We start from the raw sequence: 22950 nt of genomic DNA, 5'->3' as shown, positions 1-22950 counted from the left end.
GGAACAGATATGGTCTCGATAACAGCACCTGGCCTGGCACTCCTGAGGAGTCCATGCAAACACTGGGTCATTATCCCTTAGCCTCTCCACCAGTAAGTCCTAATTAATTGCCTCTGCCAAGGAGGTAAATGGTAATTGCCTCAGTTTGAGACCTAGCTAGTGGCAGTGCTCTGGTGCTGCAGAATCACACCTTTCTGAGTGACCATTGCTTGTTGACAGCCCTGCAGCTGCAGAGCTCCTTTATTAAATGGCAGTAAATCACGGGTCAGTGCAAATGGGAAGGCACCACACCACACAGGGTGCATTGCTGCCTGCATGTCCTGCAGGCTGGGAGCTCGCCAAAATTTCTGCACTGATTAGAGAGGAGGCTCGGATCTGCTCCGTTTGCCCTAGGCCCATCTTCTGCCTCTGAGGCATAAGCAGGATTTGAAGACTTACAGTATTTCTGCTGCCAAGCTGGGATGCTGCTCTGCTCCCAGCCAGCCTGGCTGTGCAGATGGAGCATGCAGAGGTGTGCAGTTGTCCTGGTGGGCCCCAAAAGTGCTGGGCCTTCTACACTGGAAAATTTAGGTTTGCTTTGAACATGTCACATGGTGCCCACACACCTGGATGTCCAAGGCAGAAGGGTAATTATGGGTGCTCTGGCAGTGGGAGACAAACAAAACTACAGTCTGTGTCCTGCCAGCAGTATGGGTATATAAGTGTGCCTGCTGGGGACTGAGGGGATACCTGCCAGCCCTGTGACAACAGCGGGCTTGATCTCACCTGGAGGTCAGGCAAGTGATAGGCCGGAGTGGGAGGAGAAGGGTTATTCCAGTTTTGCAGCATAACCTTTTATTCCTTGGTACATGTTACTGATTGCTTCTCTCTTTGTCTCTCTAGTGAGGATGCAGCAGAGGCCTTAGCAATAGACTCTAACAATCAGCCGAAGTCTCCACTGGAGAAGTTTATGGTCAGACTGTGTACACATCACCAGAAGCAATTCATTCGTGTGCTAAACGACATATACACTGAAGTACAACCAGACTCTGAAGGCCAGCAGTTGTCTGAATCCGAGAGCATGGAGGCATCTACTTGTGGCTCTGGTTGTAGCCAACGAAGCACTGAAAATCAGGATAAGGGTGCTACTTGTACTGAATCAAAGCCCCCTTCTTCCTCGGACCCAGGACAGTCGGGGTCCGATGGCCTCCTGCATGTTATGGGACAAGGCCCGAAGCAGCCGGTGGAGCTGAAGTCTCTGGACAGAGCAGAGAGCTCCAGTCCTGCTTTGAGAAGGGACTTGTCAGAGCTCCCCATGACCAGGCTTCGTTCTGCTAGTCCAAAGGATAGTTCCACCCAAGGATACCTCAGCACATTGAATTCTTCCTCTTTGAATTTCCATCATGCTGCAAAGAGCCTGGAAGGGCAGCAAGCTGCTGGACACGAGCAAGAAGCTGGTGTCAGAAAGTGTGAGGACAATAAAGAGCAGCTAGCAGGTAAGACGCTCGTGGAAGGTTATATCTCAGTCAAAGTGGCAAACGTGAACAGCAGCGAGGACAGCTTAGACAGCTGTCTGGGGCCCCAAAAGAGCTCTTTCAGAGCTCTGCCAGAAGAGTCCTGGGATCCTGGCTTTGCGGTGACCCCCCCTCGCAGAGCTGACAAAGAGAACACTTTGCAATGCAGCTCAAAAGCATCTTTGCACCAGGACTTAGACGCAAAAGAACAAGACGCGAGACCAAAGCAAGAAAACCACCTGCATGCTGTGGCCAAGGGCAAGGCAGGCTGCCCCCTGCTTCCAGCCGACAAGGGCCCGCTGGACAAGTCCAAAGAGGGCTGGCTGCCCACCGGCACCACGCCAACCGCCCACCGGACCCCTGGCGGGCACCCCCGCGCCAAGGCAGCCACCCTCCGATCCACTCGGAAGAGCAAGAAGGCGTCAGGGCTGAGGATCAATGACTACGACAACCAGTGTGACGTGGTCTACATCAGCCAGCCCATCACCGAGTGCCACTTCGAGAGCCAGCGGTCGGTATCATCCCGCAAGACAGCGAGGAAGAGCACCCGGGGTTACTACTTCAACGGGGAGTGCTGCGAGCTCCCGACCGTCCGCACGCTGGTGAAGAGCTCCCGGGGAGAGGAGCTGGCCCTGCGGACAGAGACCCTCGTCAGCGCTAAGCCGCCCCTGGTGCTCTCAGTCGGGGGGTCTGCAGGGGCAGGACGGGAAGGTGAGAAAAGGGTTTCCCTGAGGCTTCTGGCTAAAGGGGCACCAACTGGCCGAGAAATGAGAGAGAGAGCTGAGGTGGGCACTGTGCAGCCCCGGGATACCCGGGCGCTGCGGTCAAGGGAAGCTGCCATGGCTGTGCCCTTCTTCTCCCTCTCTGCTCCACCCAGCCCACAGAAAGAGGACAGCTCGACCGGCTTGCTGCCCCCTGGCTCCCCTCCTGCTGAAGCAGGGAATACGAGAGTGGGAGGCACCGCTCCTGAGGAGGGTGGCAGCAGCCTGGGCTCCTCCAAGGACAGCAGCAGCAGTGGGCAGGCTGCTGATATTGCTGCGCTTCCCATCTCAGAAGCACCTGGTGAGGAGGAAGGTTGCTCAGGCTGTGATGTACAAACTGATCCAGACCTTCCCACCAGCCCGGAGCCAAAGTCCTCCTCACGCCTCCCTGCCACCGCGGACACAGCACTCCTGGCCCCTGAGGGTGCTGGCGATCCTGTCCAGCCTACAGGTGCGGGAGACACAGAGCCCTGCGGGCCATGCCCGGCAGAGCCCTCCCCATGCTCTCCAGATCAGCAGGCTCCTGATGAGCCACCTGCCACCACGGACAGGGAGAGCCCCCCAGAGCCACCTGCCGCCTTGCAGCGCATGGATGTGAACAAAAGCATCGATGCTGAACCAGAAGCTGAATTATTGGGCGTGGCAGGTGAGCAAGAGGAGGCTGTGCCAGCCAGCACAGCCCTCCCTGAAATCTCAGAAGGGGAGACAGTGCAGAATAGCAGCCCAGCAGGTGAAAAAGAGCCTGTTGAAGGGGAAATGCCACCTGGACACCACAGCTCAGATGCTGCAGGGAAAGACTCCATCTCTTCCAAAGACAGTCTAGACAAGAAACGAAAGAAAGGCAGGAGAGTTCTCGTGGCATCGGACCGCCGTCTCCGAAGCCAGCAATCCCAGTCACCTGCCGACGGCAATGCTGAGGATGCTCGTTCTTCCAGCTCTGTGCAGCTTCCTTGCCTGCAGATCAAATTCTCCAAGACCTCTGGCGCTAAGCGGTTCAAGAGAGAAGTGCAGCTGGATGGGGCAGCATCCGTGCACTTCCCAAACGACTGCTTCCCCAACGTGCTGCTCAAATCCAGCAAGGGGCCGGACACCAGCCGGGCACCAGAGAGCATCGCTGAGCAGCAGCCAGGCGAGGAGAATGGGGTCACTACCAGACAAACCCATAAAAGCATCTTAGCGGAAGAAACTGCAGCAGAGGGAGAAAATTCCTCTAAAGACGACCCCCCTGCTAATGGCAGCCAAAGTCAACTGGGTGAGATGCTGGAAATCTGCATCAAGGCTGATTCTGAGAAGCAAAGCATTCTCCTCCCTCTGGAGACCAGTGTACTTGCAAATGATACTGAGCAAGTGGATGTGAAACCAGCCGATGGCAGTGCAGAAGATGAGAAGGGCTCTGACATGGGCAAGCTGGAGAACTCCAAGCCAGTGGCCAATTCACCTCCGTGTCCCAGCAGCAGAGGAGGAGGCAAGCATCTTCCAGCAAAGGCTGCGAAGCATAAAAAGGTTGCCCTGCAGTTTTATAACTTAAGACACGCACCTGCACCTGTAGACACTGCAAAAAAGAGCACACAAGGGAAGGAGTCTATGCAAGCGATCCCCAGACTGAGGGATGAATACAGTTCAGGGAAAGACAACTCCCCAGCATTGGAAGACATGGACATGGCTGACAGCAAACCAAAGTTCATGGAGTGGTGTGCTGAAGAGGACACCCAGGAGCTCATTGCTGAGTTCAATGCCCAGTACATGAAAGTTCAGAAGGGCTGGATTCAGCTGGAGAAGGAGGTGCAGCCAGCCCCCAAGGTAAAGAACAAAGCTGACAAGCTGAAAGAGATTTGGAAAAGCAAGAAAAGGACACGGAAAAGTAGAGGGTCGCTAGAAGTGCAAAAGCTTTCTCCTGTCCAGATGCTGTTTATGAAGGCCTTTAAGCTGTCTGACATCTGCCAGTGGTTTATGGAGACAACTGAAACCAGGTCTCTAGTGATCGTGAAGAAACTCAACACCCGCCTCCCGGGGGAGATCCCCCCCATCAAAGTCCCCATGCAGAAATACTCCTCCTCCAGTCTTTATCCCAGCTCACTGCAAGCCGAACGTTTGAAAAAACACCTCAAAAAGTTCGCTGCCACTACCCCGGCTCGGAATAACCTGAAGAACCAAAAGCTTTGGGCCAAAATTCGGGAGAATGCTGATAAAGTGGAGGCTGAAGAAGTCACCGCTCCCAGACAGATGTCTCCAGTTGACGCCAGCACCGAGGACTTGAGTGAAGACAAAACCATCCAGCCTGCCCCCAGCTTGCCCACACAGGCCAGCACCAGGATCCTGCGCAAGTACTCCAACCTACGGGGCAAGCTGCGAGCCCAGCACCGCCTGGTGAAGGCGGAGAAGAAGAGCGATGGCTCAGGGGACCACCCACCCCTGGAGAGCAAGCAGAACCGGAAGAGCGTGTGCATCAACCCACTGATGTCTCCAAAATTGGCCTTGCAGATCAAAGCAGATGCCTTTCCTGCAAAGTCTCTGTCAGTGGATGGGATGGGAAAGGGCCGGAAGGGGAAGGGCAGGTCCCAGGAGGACCCCTCGCCCAAAGCTGACCTCCAGCTCAGCAGGAAGAAGAGGACGCTGAAGGAGAGCGGGAGCACCCAGGAGCGGTCTGGCTGCTCCACCAAGGACAAGCTGCCTGCCAAGAAGGCCAGTAAAATAAAGCATTCAGAGGTCAGCACGAAAGCTCCTGCCACCCGAAAGCAGGCTGTCATGGAAAGGAGCAATAAACTGTCTAGAAAAATGTCTTTGAAAGAGAAGAGAGCCCCGAAAAGGCAGCTGGAGAAGCTGCGGCTCCCCACACGAAAGGGCAAGGAGAACACGAGCAGACGGGCCGTGCTGGCCCTCAGCCACGACGAGCTGGCCACGTCCCCGAAGCAGAAGCCCCTGGGGGAGTCCTCCACGCGGTCGCAAAAGATGGCCAACAAGAAACCCAGCGGTGGGAAGACCCTGACAAGGTCCATGAAGAAGATGCAGGAGAGCAACGGGTCTCAGGGCAAGAGGAAGCTGAGGGCGAAAGTGGACTGTTCGCACAGCAAGCGCTCGCGCCTGGACCCGAAATAGCCAAGAACCGGTAGCCATGTACAAAACTGATGTATAGTAGTAACCCTTTACCATGCATTAACTAAAGCTGCTTTTATAAGCTGTAGCAAGCCTTTAAAAATCCGCAGTTTTAAAGGATAACGCCCGTGATTTTAGGCATCGGCAGATGTGTCTTGGACAGAGAAGAGGTCGGCCTGTCTGGCTCTGCTGTTCAGAAGGAAGTTTCTGCAGCTGGAAAGTTCCTTGGGTTTTTTTTAAACTTGGAACCAGGCAGTTTTAGTTAAAAGTACAGTGCCTTATTTATCACTTTAAAAATAAAAATAAGAAGCTCGTCTGTGTGATTTGGAGGCTTGCGTTTTATACTTGAGGCACAAGCACTTGTACTGTAGCAGAAAGAAAACCACCTTCGTGCACATGAAGTAGCTTTTGGCAGCCTTTGGGTGCACGCAAACATTTCCCTTTCCTTCAGAGTCCTCCTTCTGTCTGTCTTCTTAGTGGCATTTAAAGCAAAACCAAAACCATTTTCCATCAGTGAGGGAGAGAAAGGCAAATCTGTCTTTTGTCGGTTCGTTAGTAGCAGCTGCTGGTGTCCCATACCGTTACCTGCACAAAAGTGTTAATTAGCTACTGGTGTGTGTACTGCTGATGGGGGGCTGTCCCGCTCCCCAGTTGCACAGCCCAAGGGGTGGGGAGGTCCCGCTCAGGCAGAGGTGATGCTGCTGCAGGTACCAGGCTGCTGCATCCACCGCTGTCGGGCGGGCACGCTGGGCTGTATCTGTCTTTCTTTCTTGCTGGCTTCAGGGATGAATCGGTCCTGCCGTACCCTGCTTTTGGACAGACCTCCTGCTCCCATTTTGCTGCGCTCATGGTGATTTCTGTGGTCTCCGATGGCAAAGCAGTTTCCACAGCGCTTCGCTGAAGGCTGAATCTCTCCTTTTTTACAGGCTCGAGCTCCTGATGTTGGTGCTCTGCAGCAGGAGAGCCCTGGCCGTTGCCCTGTGCTCTTGTACATGATGTCTTGTCTGGCACCCTCCTAAGCCAGGATTTGCAGTTGGACTAGAGTTAAGAGAAGGGACTGACTTAAATTTATTTTTTTACTGTAATTTGCATTTTGTCCTTTGACTAGCAGGTTGCGGTTGGTTTGTCCTTGCTTGTGCATGGTGCTGTGGAGTCTGAAAGTGGCCAAGCCTCTGCCCTGTCCCGCACGAGCCCTTTGCAGGGCTCCTCTGCAAGCCCCTGTGGCACATTTAAAAGCCAGCTGGGGGTCTGCAGTGGCAGAACAGGATCATAGTGCCCAGCAACTCTGAGAAAACCCTGTTAGAGGGGCAGAGAGCAGGTGGCTGTGCTGGCTCTGCTGGGCAGGGATGCTTGTTGGCTGAGAAGGGACTGTTGGGTCTGTGGTCGGGGATGGGACTCTCCTCAGCCGTTGCACCTCCATGATTTCACTTTCGTGTCACTGCACAAAGTCCGTGTGCGTGAATCCTGATGGTGCAGAAAGCACCGGTGCCCAAGAGGGCACTGTGTGGGCTCTGGGGTCACCCAGCCTTTAACAGCCACTTGCTGGTCTTTGCTCAGCTCCTTGTCCCTGCTCAGGGCCAGGCTGCAGGCCAGACCACTGTTGGAAAGATGCCCGCCCTGGGGGCAGAGGCTCGAGAGGGCTCCACTGCAATAGGAATTGCTTTTCGTGGTTGGCATTGAACCCCAGATCCCAAAACCTGTGGACTGAAGGTGGAAAGCAGATAATTGTCTTTAAATCTTTCATTGTACCTATTTAGCATAGAGGATGAAAGAAGGCGGTTGAGGTTTGCACGCCCTTCACAGAGCACCTCTGGCTCTCTTGCAGGTATTCCCTTCCCCCAGCGCTGACGCACATGAGGCTGCAGCACATTTTTCTCTTACTATGAAATGGCTGATTTAAAAAAGAAAAATTCTTTACCTTTCCTTTGAATCATGCTAGAATAAGTTAACTCTCTGAACAGCTAGGAAGTGATTAAATCTAGCCTGTCAGTCCCTGTACAGATTAATATGAAGTTATCTATTACTTTAATTTTTACTGCATGCATTAAATATGTCAAACATTCCATCAGAAAAGATTTAAAAGCATTTCAGGAGAGGTGTGAGGCAGGAGGCCACTGATGGCAATTAAATGACTGAGCTGTACCTTTCCTACAGGTTGTCTTTCCCTGTTGTTTCTCCACCCATACTTTCGGTCCCCCATCCTTCCTCTGGGCTGGAGCTCCTGATGCTGCTCCCCAGCAGCCACCCTCCTTTTTCCCATCCTTCCCAGCTTCACCAGTCCTTCACCATCGCTCCTGCAGCACGTGTGGGGCACCAGGTGCTCCTTGGGGCTTTTTCTCTCCCTTTCTCTCTAATTTTTTAGCTGCTGGTAAATGCAGGCTGCTCTGCTCTCCATCTTCTCCGCTTCTGGGAGTGGGAACCTAATTAGGATAAAAACCCAGACAAAGCAAGTGGAGAGAGGCTTTCTGTTTGGGGTGCGGCTGCTCCAGCCTCCCACCTGTCTTCCTGTGCCCTGGGGCTCCTCCAGCACCTGTTGGCCCATCGTGGCAAGGGTGGGAGACAGTGGGCACCACAGCGGTGTGGGAGAGGAGCATCTGTTCCAGTTCGGTGTGCGCTGCTTGGCTTAGGCGGTTCCCGGCCGTGTCCCTGCCAGCTCCGGAGAGGAATGGCCAGGACCCATCATGAGGAGGAATGCTTAAAGGGCAACTGCGTTCCTCCCACCCCTTTGAATTCCCGGGATCAGCCTGTAGTTTTCTGCCAAACTGCTGTGTTTCAGCTTGGTTGGATGGAGATCTCCTGTGCTGAAGGCAGGTCCCCGTGGGACTAAGCCCTGTCAGCAGATGCTGTAGGAGTCGCAGGGCTTTGGGAGGGATTGAGGTGGTCTTGGCCACTCTGGGCAGCGTGCAGGCAACGTGGCCTGAGGCACAAAGCGCTTGCATGTTGTCCCAGGCTCCCATCACCTTCTGCCAGCAGCTGTGTTCCTCCTGGGGGGATGCCAGGGGTGTTCAGCAATCCATGACTTTCCCACATCAGCTCCAGTGTGCTCTGTGCAAAGAGTAACACTCGTGAAATCTGTGCAAGGAGCCTACTGACTTTTAATGGGAGCTGGGCAGTGCCTCATAGATGTACATCTGAATTTCTGCTCCCTTTAATGAGAAAAGGTAGAAGGTGTGCTTTGTGTCAGGATGGGGCTGAAACAAGGGGTCTAAGCTTGGCTGTTATTCTTATCTTTGGAAAGCAAATGAAGAGAAAGCAAATAATTCTGAGGTTTTTTTTCAAAGAGAACCATTTTTAAATACAATTGCGTCAGACTACTGCCTGAGAGCAGCCCAGACCGGGTGTGTGCTGCATTGTCCCACATGGGCGCTTGGCCCCGGTGGGCAGATAAGCAGCACTGTGGGCATCTGCAGGGACAGGGAGCAGGGGCTCGCAGGAGGCACCGAGGTGGGGGTGACTTGATCTGGGGTCTTGTCAGCAGGGACCCCTCCCAGCTCCCTGCTCAGAGCTGCTCTGTTCCCCACCTTCTCTTTTTCTCCCAACAGCTCCCCTTTATTTAAAAATTACAGTTTTGAGGAGAACCAGAATGATTTGTCTCTCCATCGTGCTGCTTGCGAGGAGCCAGCAGGAACGTTTCCTCCCACAGCTGCTGCTCTGGGTGGTGGGTTTAATTCATGCAAGTGGTTTTTACAGAGAGGAGGCTTGTTTGTCAAGGGATGGGTAGGGTGAAGCCATCACCTGTGGCTGAGTTATTGCAGGGAGCACTTGGGGCATGCCCTCGCCAGCCCACCTCCCAGTGGGCATATTGGTGCTTTATTATAAATTCTCTGAATTTCAGATTTGTGCAGTCCTTTGGATTGCCCCAGGGGTGAGGTAGACCAGGGATGGTCATCCTGTCTAGAAAAGCATTAAGAATTTCTGCTCTGAGGAAACCCCCAGCTCCTTGCCGGGCTGCTTTCCCTGCTGTCACTGCTCTGGGAGATGCTGTTTGTGGCCCCTTGGCCTCCCCTGTGTGCATTCTCCACTTGGCACCAGTAGTAGCTGCCAGGTCTTGCAGACTACAAGACCTGCTTTTAATGTGCTTCACACTTACTTTTGTGAGAGCTTTACTTTGGGGCAGGAAGGAGGAATGCTGTAATTTGCTAATTAATTAAAGGGTCTACATGTGGGGTGACTGCCTGGCAGGGTGGCATTTCCTGGGTAGCTCTGTTTTCTTTATCAGTGCTCAGATGTTTGAATTTTTTCCTTTTCTTTTTTTCCTAATCAGTCCTCATGTTGCATTACTCCCTTCCCAATTTACTTCTCAATTTTCACTCTCCATGCAGCCATGTTTCAGCTAGAAGAGTACACAAGAGACACAGAAATATGTAGAGGTAATAGCATATATAACCTGTTGCTCTTTGTTATTGACTTGGGACATACACTGCTTGTGTCTGTTTGTTCTGCAGCGAGGCAGTGGTGAGGTGTGCTGCTGGGGCACGGCCCCTGCTTCAGAGCAGCCTGTTTGCAGTAAATGCAGCTTCTATGCAATGCAAGGGATGCACAGGGAGCTGCAGCTGATCTTAATTAATGGAAGGAAATCAGCAACATGCTTTATTGCCTTGTTCCACATGGCCATCAGAGCGTTTCTGCTTGCCGTGGTGCACCGCTGCCCACTGGCACTACCACAGTGCCATCGTCAGCTCTGCAGCCTCATTGCGCTCCTCTTCTTCCTCCTTCTCCTCTTCCTCAGCCACCCCACAGCTCCCTGCTCTGCATCCTCAGCCCCCATTTCAGCACAAGTGCTATGTCCTTCATAACAATCCTCTCATTTTGCTGTTACTTTGGCTTTCCTTGCTGGCCACTTTCTCATCCTATTCTTGAAACTGTAATAGTCTCCATCCCAGCTCGTGTGGTCCGTCTACCAGGAGCAGCATCTTTTTAGCTCTGCACCTCCACAGATGTCCTCACTGTCCCTTTGCTGCCAGACCTTCCCCCCTCATTTGCATGGTTACCTTTTCCTCTCTCACCTTCTCATTGGCAGCTCAGGGTCTTCTGATGATCAGGAACCATCCATCTTATCTGACCTCCAGGAGGGGCTGGGTTTGCTGAGCTCAGAGTCAAAATTTATCTGTCTGGGGGTTGAGGGCTACAGCAAGAGCAACTGGAGCCCAGGATGGCTTCTTCTATCTGCAGCTGTTTGGTTCTTGTCTAACAATGCGTGCCCTGGAATGGGTGTCTCGGCTGATGGGGTGTGTGCAGTATATCCAAGGTGTGCATGTGTTTGTATTCATCACTAATAATTCATCACTGATGAGGTACTTGCTTGTGTTTGCTGTGTGTCGTGGTCTTTCTGTGTTCAGTTGCCCACATATCAGTGAGACGCATTTGAGGAAACGTCCTCCAAAGTGCTGGGTTGCTGGTGCTGACGCTTCCAGCTGCATTGCTGATCATCCTTCATGAGCTGGGACAGTGAGATGAACTTGTCTCCACTGCTCTCTGTGTCCCCGGCCCGGGAGGGATGGGGAGAGCTGTGCGGTGCTGGACCTAGTGGGCTGACAGGCATCTGGAACTGCTTTGTGCTGGTGTGTGGATGAGCAAAGCTGCAGCCCAGCTCGTGTCCCAGCCACTTGCACAGCACATTTGGAAATGCTGATGTTTCTGAAAGCTCTGCTAGTCCCTTGTAACCTCCCGGGAAATAGACACGCAATCTCAGAAGGACGCAGATGTACTGCTGCCCTGCTTTTAAGAATTGTTGATGGACAGTTTCTCCCTCCAGCCTGTATTCTTTCAGCCTGACAACTGCATTCCCCGTTGAAGGCGACTGGGAAGGCTGCAGTGCTCAGCCTCCCATGGGCACCGGCAGTGCCTGGGGCAGCAGGGAGCTATGGGCTGTTGTCTGTCTGGCACAGGCTCTCGCCTTTGCACCATCGGTTGTTGCACCAGGGGGAGAGGGCTGAGCCCCGGCCACGGCATCCTGGGGTCTGCATCCTTGGGCTGTGTGCCTGGACGGCCCGGGAGCGGGGTGGGGGGAGGCTCCCCCCTGCCAGGGAATGCCACTGCAGCTTTTCTTGTAGCAGTAGGTGTTTTTGAGCAAACCACAAGGCTACGACATCCCCGCATCACCCGTGTTTCCCCCCAACCCCATGTATCGTAGCATCCATTCAGCCCATCCTTTAGCTTGGTGGTTGTGAAATGAATCCATCTGTTCTAAGATGTTCTCAGGAGTTCTTGTTTGTATTAAGCTCACCCCTAGGCTTAGCAGAAATCACGGTCCCCATCCCTCCTCCTCCCCTCCCTGTGGACAAGCCCTTTCTTTCACGAGCACTTCCACCCCCTCCCTGAAGGATGGCGGGGGGCAGCTGGCAGTTTCGATTCAGGGCAGGTTGGCAGCTTGGGGCAGCCGGAGGAGCTGGGATGCAGCCGGCCGGCATTTGCGGCGTGGCGTGGGTCCAGAGGCCGGGACGGCCAGTCCCTTGGGATATGTTGCTAACTAATGTTTTCTAAGTCTGTTTGTAAGAGTACCTAATTTTAAAATGAAATGTGAATATATATTATGTGTAGGTGCCATGTAAGATAGTGTTGTGCTAGGCGGCAGGATGCTAACCTACTTTTTAAGCTTTTTGGGGCAGGAAAAAGCATTTTTTCTCTCAATTCATGCTCACAGATCTAATATTGTAAATAGTCTTTTTTAATATTTATTTCATGGGCTTTCCACAGATTCTTGTTCTGACTGGTATGTCGGTTGGTGGGACTGTATCACCCCAGCGTGCCGCAACCAAAGGGCTGGCTATGGCGTGGGGGGACGGGATGGGAAAGGGGTGGGGGCGGTGGTGGTGTTTGGTTTTTTTATGTCATGTCAAAGTTGAAGCATTAACTCATCTCATTGTGATGATGTCAGACCTGGTCAATGGCCACGGTCCCCAGGGGGACAGTGATCTCCCGTGGCCAATGGGACGGCCATTCCCCAGGAGGGGGGCACTGCAAGCAATAAGATTTGTAGTAATAATGCCTGCTTTGATGGCAGGGGCTCTCGGGCTCAGGGCCAGCTGGGAATGACCCCACTCCCGGCAGGGGCTTGGTCCAGCGTGGGATGGGGGGTCTCTTGACCTGGGGATGCCTAAGGAGGTGTCCCCAGGGATGTGGGAAGTGGGAGCTGCTGTGACCCCCCAGGGAATCCCCGCTAAAACGGCCAGGGTAGGGTAGGTTGTTACTGATAGCAAACTCCCACTAGTGAATTACTGCAGCGAGCAGCTGCCTTTCGGGGCTCCTGCGCGTCCTGCGGGTCTAGGTGACCCCCGGGACAGCGCCACAGTCGCCCTTAAAACCCCAGTGCTGGTTCCAGAAGGTCGTTTGCTTACTTGCTGTTCTGCAATTTCTATTCTTCTTCCAGGGGGTTTGGTCGTTCTTTTTTTCCTAGGTGTGTTTGTTTTTTTCTTCTGTGGTTTTGTTTGTTTGTTTGTTTCTATTGTGTGTGTGTGTGTGTGTGTCTTTTTGTGGGGTTTTTACCCCTTTTTTGCTGGAAGTGTTTGCTGGCTGTGCCCCCCGCCCTGGCTGTCTGTGTGGGGCAGTGTCAGCAGGATCATTGCTGCTTTTATGGTGATGGGTCCCCGATTTTGGAGGGTGGAGCAGGGAGTGCTGCTGGGTCCTGGCCCCGCAGGACCCCTTGCCAGCCCCATGCTTCCCTCACCCTTGGAACAGGTGTGTAAAAAATAAATAAATAAATAAATAAATAAATAAATTTTTAAAAAAGACAGAAAAGGGAAAAAAAGGCAACAACAACCCAGCAATTTTTTTCTTAAGATGCTCAAGGTTTAAATATTATCTCCACCTTGATGGCCAATGTTTTTCCTTCATCTGTGTCTGCTTCCCTGGGAGAGTTTTGTTTCTGTGTTTGTTTCTATATGAATTGTAGACACTGAGCTGAAAAGTCCTCCTGTCCGGTACTGTATGTTTGAGCCTAAGCAATGTGAACTGTACAGACCAGCGGTGGGAGCTGGGGGCCGGTGGCGGCGCCTGGGAGAGCCGTGGCTTGGGCGGCATTCCCGGCTGCTCTGGGGAGCAGGACGCACTGCGTCACGAGTTGGGAAAATGAACTGTCTGCTGTGAATTCTCGGTTGGAAATGTGGAGAGGGGTTTCCATTAGATAATGTTTACATACCTCACCTGACGAACCTTTGAAAGTGTATATAAAAAAAAAAAAAAGAAAATAAAATTATATTAAGTTGCTTTAAATCAATATGTATAGCTATAAGAGCTGGGTCATTTGAACTTTGAATATGTATCGACTCTCTAAATGTTGACATTTTGTGAACTCTGTGCTCCTGTCTTTTATTTCATCTTAGCCTATGGAAGAATTTGTGTTCTTGTTCCAGGTAAAAGGTCCCTGACTCAGATCTGAACTCCTCAAGGATTCCCACCACCTTGTTTTCTTTTCTTTGCTGTCGATATTCACCCTATGAGCTTTCTAAAGGTCCGTATTTTATTGCAGCTTATTAAACATTTCTTTGATATCAACATTTGTTTGGTGTGATAACTGGGGGAGGGCGAAGGTGAGTGAGTGCACGAGGGGGGCAGTAAGCTGGCACCCTCCGGGTGGGATGGGACTCCCACTCTCTGGAGAGGGGGTATAAATGCCCAGTGGGGATTTGAGTGCACCCACACCTGAGCTGGTGGTGCCACCTTCCATGGCACAAAAGCTGCAATCCTTTCATGCTAGCCAGGTCCCCTCTCCCATTCCCATAGAGTTACGGGTGTCCCGTTTCCCCTTCAGCCGTCCCATCCTCACAAGGGACACCCGGCCCTTTGCCTTCTCACGCTGCCCCACGCACGCCCCGGGCAGCAATGGTTCCTTCTGCAAGGTGGTGCAGAGATAACACCAGCTTTCCTGGGAGATGAGCCCTTAACCCCGGGGCTGCACGTCCCCACACCGTGTGAGCGATGCTCCGGCCAGAAGAGGTGGCTGGGGCTGCTCCAGGAGTAGCAGGTCAGCACCCATGGTAAGACGAAGTATCATCTCCCCAGCAGCTCCTGAGCACCAGCTGGCCCCTTCTCCCCTCCAGGAAAGAAGAGGCCAAGCCTCTGACTGAATAAATGTCATGTTCACATGGAAGACAACATAGACAATAGCAAACATCTCCTAGAACAATACAGCCTCTGCCAGCGGAAGGATGCTCAGTACCTCCCTCACCAGCCTAGAACAAACCAGCGTCTTCAACAGTGACACACACAAACCCCACGGGCCAAACAAAGCCACTGTCATTTTCCTGCCCAGTAGCATCTGTAAACAAAAAGAAAACATCATTTGTTGACCCCAAACATATAAAAATACTATAACAAAATGAAATACAAATATATATTAGAATCTGTAAGTATTCTGTATAAAGAGATACTTTAGCGGTTAGCTTACAGCAAGAACAGAAACACAACACAATCAAGCCTCGGCCAGGCCACGAGTAAAATGAGACACATCCCAGCTACTCTGTGCGGCAGAGGGGGCTCCCGTGGAGAGGACATTTGTGGCAGAAACACATTCCCGTGGTGGTGGGAATGTCCTGGGTGCCGGTGGTGAGCAGGGATGGCGATGGCACCCACGGAGCCAGGTACACCCGGCAGAGATGCCCGGGGCCCGGCCACAGCTGGCAGTGCAGACCTGAAGCCGATGCGCTGGAATGGTGAGATGAAGGGACCTGGGGTTGCTGTCCTGGGGTGAGTTGGTCCACCTGGGTGATGTGGTGACACATTCTCCAGCTGCGCGTAGTATCCCAGGTCGGGCCTCCACCATCCTTGGTGCCCACGGGTGTAGAAGTGATGCTGTGGAGGTCAGGTGTGTGCAGTTCCCCGGCACGGGCTCTTCCGTCTGCCCCTGCTCCTGTGCAGCCGCTGCAGGCTCTGAGGGGGCTGCCTGGGCATCCACACCAAGTCCAGGAGCTGATAGTACCTGCCCTGGCAGCAGTGTCAGCTCCAGGCTTGCGTCTTCAAATAGGCGCCGGCACCCACAAGGCTGACGCCCTGGTGATGGTCACAGCAAACGCACACCCTGGCTGTCCCAGCAGCCTCCTGCCCCGGCTGGCTGGGCCAGTGGGACTTTGAGAACCCAGCTGCAGAGCTCCCCCAGGGTCAAGCCTGGAGGAAAGGGGTTCCCATGCAGCTCCCAGCTCTGGAGCAGAGCTACCCGCCTGTCCTGGCAGCATTTGGGGCCCCCTCCAAATAAATAGCACAGTGCTGGACCTCATGGAACAGGGCAGGGGTGGTGCTGGGACACCCCCTCTCCCCAGATACCTGTGCCCCACTGCTTGCACCCTTGCTCAGCATGCCTGAGACCAGCCTGGTCCCGCTCCGCCTGGCACTACCCTGATGCCACTGCAGTGTCTGGAGCTGTGTCCCATGCAACTCAGAGCCTAGCCAGTGAGCACAGCTCTGAAGTGCCACCAGTGGATCAGGCTGCAGCTGTGGAGCTGGTGACACTATTTAGGGCACTCTGGGCTCCAGCACCCCAGCCAGCGCACTGGGAAGCCGCTTGCTGCAGGGAGCCAGCGTTTGGGCTTGCTGGGACCACAGGACACCAGCTGCACCATGCAGCCCTCTGCCAGCCCCTGCTTGCCACAGTCTGTGAGGCTCTGCCACCTCAGGTCCCTCTGCTCCAGCCCCAGGGGTTGGAAAAGCCCCCAGCTCACCTGGATGGACACAAGGAATGGGACTGCTGGGGAGGGGACACACAGAGGGACACAGGCGCTGCCCTCCATGGCTGCAGGGCTGTGCCAGGGAAAGGCAGAGTGCCACAGGGAGCAGGCAGGGAGCAGCTGGGCAGAGCGCCCACCCCATATCCACACATCTGTGCAGCTGCAGTTCTTGAAAATCCTCTATCTACACATTTGCTTTGTTTCTGTTTTTTTGTTTGTTTGTTTTTTTCCCCAAACCTCTAGATGCAACAGCTCTACCCTCTGTCAGGCTTCCCCGATGCAGATGCAGTTCGGAAACACCTGGACAGTAGCACCACAGCTGCAGGGCAAAGCAAAGTCCTTGGCTCCGGGGGCGCTCCCCACCAGCCCCCAAGCTCTCCAGGGCCAGTGGCCGCTCACAGGCACTGGCTGCAGCCGCACTTGCTGGGCTTCTCCACCTCCTCCACGAAGGTTGAGCCGTTGCTGCATTCGAAGGCGTATTTCCTGCGCCGGAGCCGCAGCCCAGTGCAGCAGCCAGTTCCAGGGCTGCTGCAGGCCCCCCGGCATTCCACCCAGGCCACCGGCCGTGTGGTCTGGCAGATGGCATAGCCCCGCTGCACCTGGTGGTAGTCCCGCACCGGCTCCCCATGACACTCGGGCTCTGTGGGACAGCGATGCTCAGCCTCGTTGTCCCAGTGTGGGGCTGCTCCCCCTGGGCACCCACCTCCCCCGAACCTACCTTGGTCACAGAGGGCTCCGGTGTATCCGCTGTGGCACTCGCAGGTGGGTTGGCCCCCTGGGGCGAGGCGGCAGTGGCCATGGACACAGGGCCAGTGGTGACAGGGGTCAGGCGGCTCGGCAGGCTGGTTGCAGAGGGCACCCTGGTAGCCCTCGTGGCACTGGCAGCTGTAGGAGAGGGCGTCGAGGGGCAGGCACAGCCCATGCACACACCTGTGGGCACCCAGCACTGTCAGGCACACGCCAGCATGGCAACAACATGCATGGCCCACCAGCACAGAGCATGGCGTGGCTCAGCACCAGCGTGGCGCCAGCGCAGCATCGCACAGGGCACTGCCGCAGTACGGCACTGCTATGGCACATCTCTAGTCACTACCACTTAAAAGAGTGAACCCTGTTGGCAGTTGCTAACCTAAAGATATGTAAATCCTCTCAGTTTTAGGTCAGTCTGCTCCTCTAATGAAGATAAGAGTGACTTGCAAAACAGCTAATCAGAAACTACACAGACCACTGACCTTTGCAGCTTTAGAAATTCTGGAGCCCATACAATTAGTTGAGTCTTGTTTTAACATATATGTCAAGACTGTTGGATAAAATGTCCTTGAGCTGAACATTGCTCATTATACGCTAAAATGACTATGTAACCAATATGCAAATACGTAAACAATTGGCTCTTTAGGGCTGCCCTGAGTGTGTGAATGTAGCGATAAGATTTCATATATAATAGTTGTTACTTTTCTTTCTGGTGTGCTCGCTTTATTCCAGCATCCAAACTTGTGCAACTCTGTAATAAGCAATATCTCATCGCTGTGTGCTAAATTTGGCTTACATGCATGCACACCAGGCAGAAAGAACCCTGGCTTGGGGACAACACAGCCATGGTGGCACAGCACAGCCACAGCGCTGGTGTGGCTCTGGCCCAGCAACATGGGCACAGTGCAACCCCGACACGACTGTGCTAGTGGCATGACATGACACCACCACAGCACAGCTCAACCACCACGGCACAGCACCGCCACGGCATGGCTGGACAGACAATGGGAGGGGCGGGCAGGGCCATTGCTGTGTGGCAGCGATGTGGGGACACTCACTTGTGCCCCTGGCAGGGGCCCCCACGGGGCTGGTCACAGTGGGGCCCATCCCAGCCGGGCTCGCAATGGCAGACAGGGCCCTGGGCGCCGGCAGGCTGGCAAATGCCGTGCAGGCAGTAGAGCTTGCGGCAGGGCTCGCAGCCTGGCACCACCCCGGGCGTCATCCGCGTCTTGGTGAAGTCCTGCAGCTCGTTGTTGATGTAGAGGTTGCGGATGCAGCCATGGAAGCTGGTGCCATTGAGGAGCTGCCAGAGGCGGAAGGCAGCTGAGTTGACGTCCACAGGCATCCCTGGGGAGAACAGGGCTGTCAGCATGTCTGGCTGCCACCCACCAGCCCCCCAGCCCCTCTCCTACCTCCCACATAGAGGGGGGCCTCGCTGTTCAGCGTGTAGTGCTTGCCCGAGTTGTCCATGGTCATGGGGCTACCACCATCGATGGAGAGGTTCACCATCTGGTCAAAGGTCACGAGCTCCACGGTGTGGAACTGGCCGTCGTTGATGGTCTCGGCGCTGGTGAGGAGGGCTGGTGAGGAGGGCTGAGGACCCCCCAAGCCCATACAATGGGGTTGGCAGTCCCCAGTGAGCAGGGAAGGGGTGGCAGGTACCTGTATATGGCCGAGCTGGGGTGAGTGCTGGGGTCATAGCTGACTCTGACATGACCCTGGTACAGCTCCACAGCCATGTGGTCACTGTCACCATTGTAAAGCAGGATGCCATTGCCCTCAGCTGTGGAGACCTGGCAGGGGGAGAAGGGAGAGCACAAACCCCTGGGGCTACACCCCTGATGCCATCCCCCAATGCCCCCACACCCCCCACCGCTCACCTGCAGCGTGATGTTGGCCCGAGGCCAGTCCTGCAGGTCGGTGAACTGCAGGTACGTGTCACGGTCCACAAAGTTGACACTCAGCAGCTTCTCACACTTGGGGCCACCAAAGCCAGGCAGGCACTGGCAGAGGGCACGGGTGCCCCGCTCCACACATGGGGCCCCATTCTGGCACTCAGCTCGCTCACAGAGACCAGGCTGGCCGGTGGCACGGGGCGGCATCTCGCAGAGCTGGCCACTGCAGGGTCAAGGGTGTTGCGGGGCACAGGGGTGGGACGGCACCCTACCTGCTGCCCACTGCCCCACGGGGCTCTGATAGCACTCCGCTTTGGGGTCCCCAGGGAGACTCTCCAGCCAGTGGTGTCAGGAGGATGCCTGGATGCTGAGTCTTGTCCTGGGATCTCTCCCCAGGGATGCTGGCTCCCTTCAGTCTTTACCCATGAGGACATACACCCCTAGCCCCACTCCCTCCTCTTGCACTGACGGATGGATGGATGGATGTGGTAGCCAGGGCTGGTCCCTCCTGCTCAGTGACATGTAACTTTCCCCATTATCCTCTCAGAGCACCCCCCATCTCCCTGGCAGTACCTGTAGCCCTCGGTGCAGAGGCAGGAGTAGCCATTCACCTCATCCAGGCAGCGGGCGTTATTCTGGCACCGGTGGTCCTGGCAGTCATCGAAGTCCTCACTGCAGTTGCTCCCCACGTAGCCAGGCGCACATTCACACCTGGAGCAGGTGAGAGGCTCACAGCCACCTCTTCCCTTCCCACCTCTCCCTCCTGGTGTCACCCTCCCCATGACCCTTGCCAGCCTATAACCTGCAGCTGCCCAGAGCTAATCTTCCCCACCACACAGCTGGGAGAAAGCAGTGTGGGGAGGGGTTCTCACCTGGGTCCCTGGCTGGTGGAGATGCAGGTGGAGCCATGCTGGCATGGGCTGAGCTCAGCTGAGCAGAAATCCGGTGGCTGCTCACAGAAATCCCCTGCAGGGCAGACGAGGGGGTGCCAGGGGGTGCCCATCAGCTCTGGGACTGGAGGGACAGCCCTGGCCCCCATGGGGCAGGGGAAGCCCCCGGGGCTCAGCTCAAGGCAGGGAGCTGTGGAGCCCACGGCTCACACTGCCATGGGTGCAGGGCTCTGCCGGAGGCAGCTCTTGCCCCAGACAGGTAGTGAGGGCACCCCAGGGGATGGGGACTCAGCCAGGTGTACCCAAACTTCAGGTTGCTGGTCCCAGAGACTGTGGTGATGGGCACTGGGACAGCAGGCAGAGAAGCTATTAGCATTCATCAGTGGGAAGAGAGAAGCACTGGGCACATCCCCCTGCCAGGCAGGTGTGTAGCACTCTACCTGTGTAGCGGGCAGGGCACAGGCAGGTGTAGTTGGTGGCACCGGGCACGCAGGAGCCTCCGTTCTCACAGCTGTGTTCCCTGCAGGGGTCGCTGGCAGTGCGGCAGTTCGGGCCCTCGAAGCCCACCGGGCACAGGCACCTGCCGCAGGGCATGGGGCATCATCAGGGGGTGGGAAATAGAGTGTTTTGGGGTGATCCCCCCCAAAATGGCAACACAGGACCTTGGCAAGGAGCACACAGGCATGCCGAGAGACTCTGGGAAGCAGACTTTGGTGCCTCCCTGCCAAACACCAGGCACAGAGGAGGGTGGCAGCACACAGCCCCACACAGAGCACACAGTGAGGATGCTGAGTTGCCACGACAACAGGCTGAGAGGCCACTCAGCCCAGGGGTCCAGGCAGTTGTGCAGCCCACGTCCTCGCCCCCAGCCTCCTGTCTATTTTCAGCCACTAATTGGGCCCTGGTTCCCAGAAAGGGCTGAAGCATTCAGGGTATAAAGGGTTGCATGGGGGCACGGCAGCCCCGCAGGGAGCAGCAGCAGCCCCAGGGCTGCATCCTGCCCTGTCCTGCACAGTCAGCCCTGCTGTGGCAGCCAGACCCAGCCCAAATCCTCATTGCCCTCTGCCTCCCCACACCTCCTGTGGCAGTGGGACCCTCTCTGTCCCCTGCCCTCAGCACAGGAGCCTGCAGGGCTTGGAGGCATGGGGAAGCAGAGCCAGTGCTCATCCCTGCTGGTGTTTGCTGGTAGGAGCTGCAGGCAGGGCTGCAGAGAGCAGGCACCATGGGCTGGAGCTGCTGCATGAATGCAACAGCCCAGCTATACACCCAAAGGAGCGCATGGGCAGGGAAGGAAGCATCAGACTATGTCTCTGTGGGATGCCAGGGCTCCGTGCCACTGCCCAAACACCCGTCTTTCATGGGTCCCCATCCAGTACTCACCTGAACCCAAGTCCTTCCCCCTCCTGGGGCTGGCAGGTTCCCCCATTGGCACAGGGGTTGGAGAAGCAGCCACTGAGTGCCACCTCACAGTCCCTGCCCTGGGGATAGAGGGAGATGTGGGAGCAAGGAGGGTGCCACAGCACCGTGTCCTGCTCCCCCTGCCCTGTCCCACTCAGCAGGGCACTGAGGTGTGCAGGGAGGGGGGAATGGTCCTGCAGGCAGCGAGCCCTGGGGGCATGGCAGACCCCCCACACTGCCCCTTTCCCCTCTGCAGGGACAGGTCCTCCCACACTGGGAACCCCTAGAACCATGGTACCTTGTAGCCACTGGGGCAGACACAGCGGTAGGAGCCGAGGGAGTCGTTTTGGCAGGTGCCCTGGTTCTGACAGGGGCTGGAGAGGCATGGGTTGCACTTCGCCTGGACACTCAGGGCCGGTGGGCCTGCAGGACAGGAGGTGAGGAGATGACCACCAGTGTGGGGAGTGGTGGGGAAGTGTCCATTTGTGGGCACCAACACAGGGGGCAGAGCCTCAGCAGTGTCTGGGAGCAGAGCCTGCCCCGCTGAGGGGCTGTGTGCCAGGCAATGGGACAGGCATGTGCTCCACTTGGTCATGAGGGACATGCCACCAGTCAGGTAAGGGGACAGAAGCATCCCGGTCCCCATTTTCCACAAAGCAGCTCAACAGATGAAATGCTGGAGTCTGCCAGACTCACAGAGCATCGCTCTGCTGGGCATGGGGCAGGAGGCAGCCTGTTTCCCCATGACACCTGCTGCCCTGCCTGAGGAGCACATGGATGGCCAGACAGACGGCACAGGTGCCTCTCACCTTGGCACTCAAACTTCTTGGCGGGGGTGGTGAGCAGCAGCTTGCCTTCCATGTCAGGGGGCCCAGCGCAGCGGGCAATGCCTGGCTCCTTGTATCCTGTCTTGACCCAGCTGGAGAGCCAGCGCAGGTTGCAGCTGCAGTACAGGGGGTTGGCCCCGATGGCTCTACAGGGGAAGAAAGGGTAAAACTGCACCTGCTGCCCTGCAGGGGGAGCTGGGTTTGCAGACCTTGGTACACGACAGGACTTGGTCTCTTGGCCGCCACATGAGGGGGGAACCCAGTGTTTCTCTATTTCCAGACCAAACAGAGAAAACAGAAACAACAGGACTGTTGTACAGGAGCTGTGGGGCCAGCCTAGGCTCTGCCACACAAGCCTGCAGAGCAGGAACATGGGAATGGGCTGCTGAGAACAACCAGAAGGTCATGGCTGGAGCTCGTGGGGACAGCATTGGGAGACAGCAAGTAATTGCTCTAAGAGAGGAGCAGGAGGGAGGGCTGCTCTGCTCCACAGCAGAGCGGGGCAGGGAGCAGCAGATGTGGTGGGAGGCTGAGAGGCTGGATGCCTCTTTGCATCCTCCGTCACTGCGAAGGTCAGCAGTGACGAAGGGCTGGCGTGACCGACGCCTGTGACGAAAGAAGGAGACAGCAGCCCAGAAGGCAGGCAGCAGGGACAGCAGATCCACTGGGGATGACAAAGCTGGTCCTACTGCACCAACAGCGCCGGCTGGTGACACAGCTCAGCCCTGCGGGAACTGGCAGCACTGGCTGGCAGCAGCAAAGGCAACAGCAAGGGAAATTGGTGAAGAGGCAGAGAAGACCAGACCAAATAGTGCTGCTCCCAAACACATAGAGAAGCCAAGACTGGAAATCAAGATGCTGGAGGAACAGCCTGAGACCCCTAGGATGCCAGGAGCAGGACCGGCTACCAGCAGGCAGGTGGGAACAGCTTAGCGGGGACAGGGAACGGACTGAAAAGTCACCATGAACAAAGCTGAACTTCTGCCCTGGGCAGTGGGTACAGGACTGTGCTCCTGGGGTATAGGCTCCCTCAGAGAGGGGCTGAAACACCTCCACCATCAGGAGGATGCTTGATGACAGATTTGGGGGAGCTGCTGCAGGGAAGCACCCTGGCAGGAGGCTAATGACACACTGGCATGGGTCAGAACAGCTCCTGCCAACCCATGGCCATGCCAACACCTTGCA

At 55.6% G+C, this 22950-nt stretch overlaps 3 protein-coding genes across 3 annotated transcripts in view; 2 read left to right on the top strand and 1 right to left on the bottom strand.

Annotated features, from left to right (window-relative positions):
* Nucleotides 1-13840, top strand: part of LCOR (ligand dependent nuclear receptor corepressor) — an 87606-nt gene extending 73766 nt beyond the window's left edge. Inside the window, exons 7-8 of the mRNA XM_082054598.1 lie at nucleotides 883-1475; nucleotides 13699-13840. Coding sequence (XP_081910724.1) covers nucleotides 883-1475; nucleotides 13699-13724 — 619 coding nt within the window. The 3' untranslated portion in view covers nucleotides 13725-13840. The remainder of the gene's footprint in view (nucleotides 1-882; nucleotides 1476-13698) is intronic.
* On the top strand, nucleotides 1481-5663 carry LOC309439939 (uncharacterized protein; the record flags this gene model as incomplete). The annotated part of the gene is made up of 1 exon (XM_082053131.1): nucleotides 1481-5663. A coding segment is annotated over one exon (3870 nt), but the record flags the coding sequence as incomplete, so codon positions are not given.
* A 446-nt stretch (nucleotides 13841-14286) lies between the features above and the next one.
* Nucleotides 14287-22950, bottom strand: part of SLIT1 (slit guidance ligand 1) — a gene marked incomplete at its 5' end in the record, with an annotated part of 62716 nt that continues 54052 nt past the window's right edge. Inside the window, 12 exons of the mRNA XM_082053824.1 lie at nucleotides 14287-16645; nucleotides 16724-16935; nucleotides 17814-18102; nucleotides 18168-18322; nucleotides 18418-18548; nucleotides 18636-18873; nucleotides 19224-19361; nucleotides 19523-19616; nucleotides 19981-20120; nucleotides 20921-21018; nucleotides 21237-21361; nucleotides 21748-21911. Coding sequence (XP_081909950.1) covers nucleotides 16401-16645; nucleotides 16724-16935; nucleotides 17814-18102; nucleotides 18168-18322; nucleotides 18418-18548; nucleotides 18636-18873; nucleotides 19224-19361; nucleotides 19523-19616; nucleotides 19981-20120; nucleotides 20921-21018; nucleotides 21237-21361; nucleotides 21748-21911 — 2029 coding nt within the window. The 3' untranslated portion in view covers nucleotides 14287-16400. The remainder of the gene's footprint in view (nucleotides 16646-16723; nucleotides 16936-17813; nucleotides 18103-18167; nucleotides 18323-18417; nucleotides 18549-18635; nucleotides 18874-19223; nucleotides 19362-19522; nucleotides 19617-19980; nucleotides 20121-20920; nucleotides 21019-21236; nucleotides 21362-21747; nucleotides 21912-22950) is intronic.

Source organism: Streptopelia decaocto, assembly GCF_964273445.1.
Source record: "Streptopelia decaocto genome assembly, chromosome: 5".
Taxonomy (NCBI): Eukaryota; Metazoa; Chordata; class Aves; order Columbiformes; family Columbidae; genus Streptopelia; species Streptopelia decaocto.
This window is presented reverse-complemented; position numbering and strand designations above follow the sequence as displayed.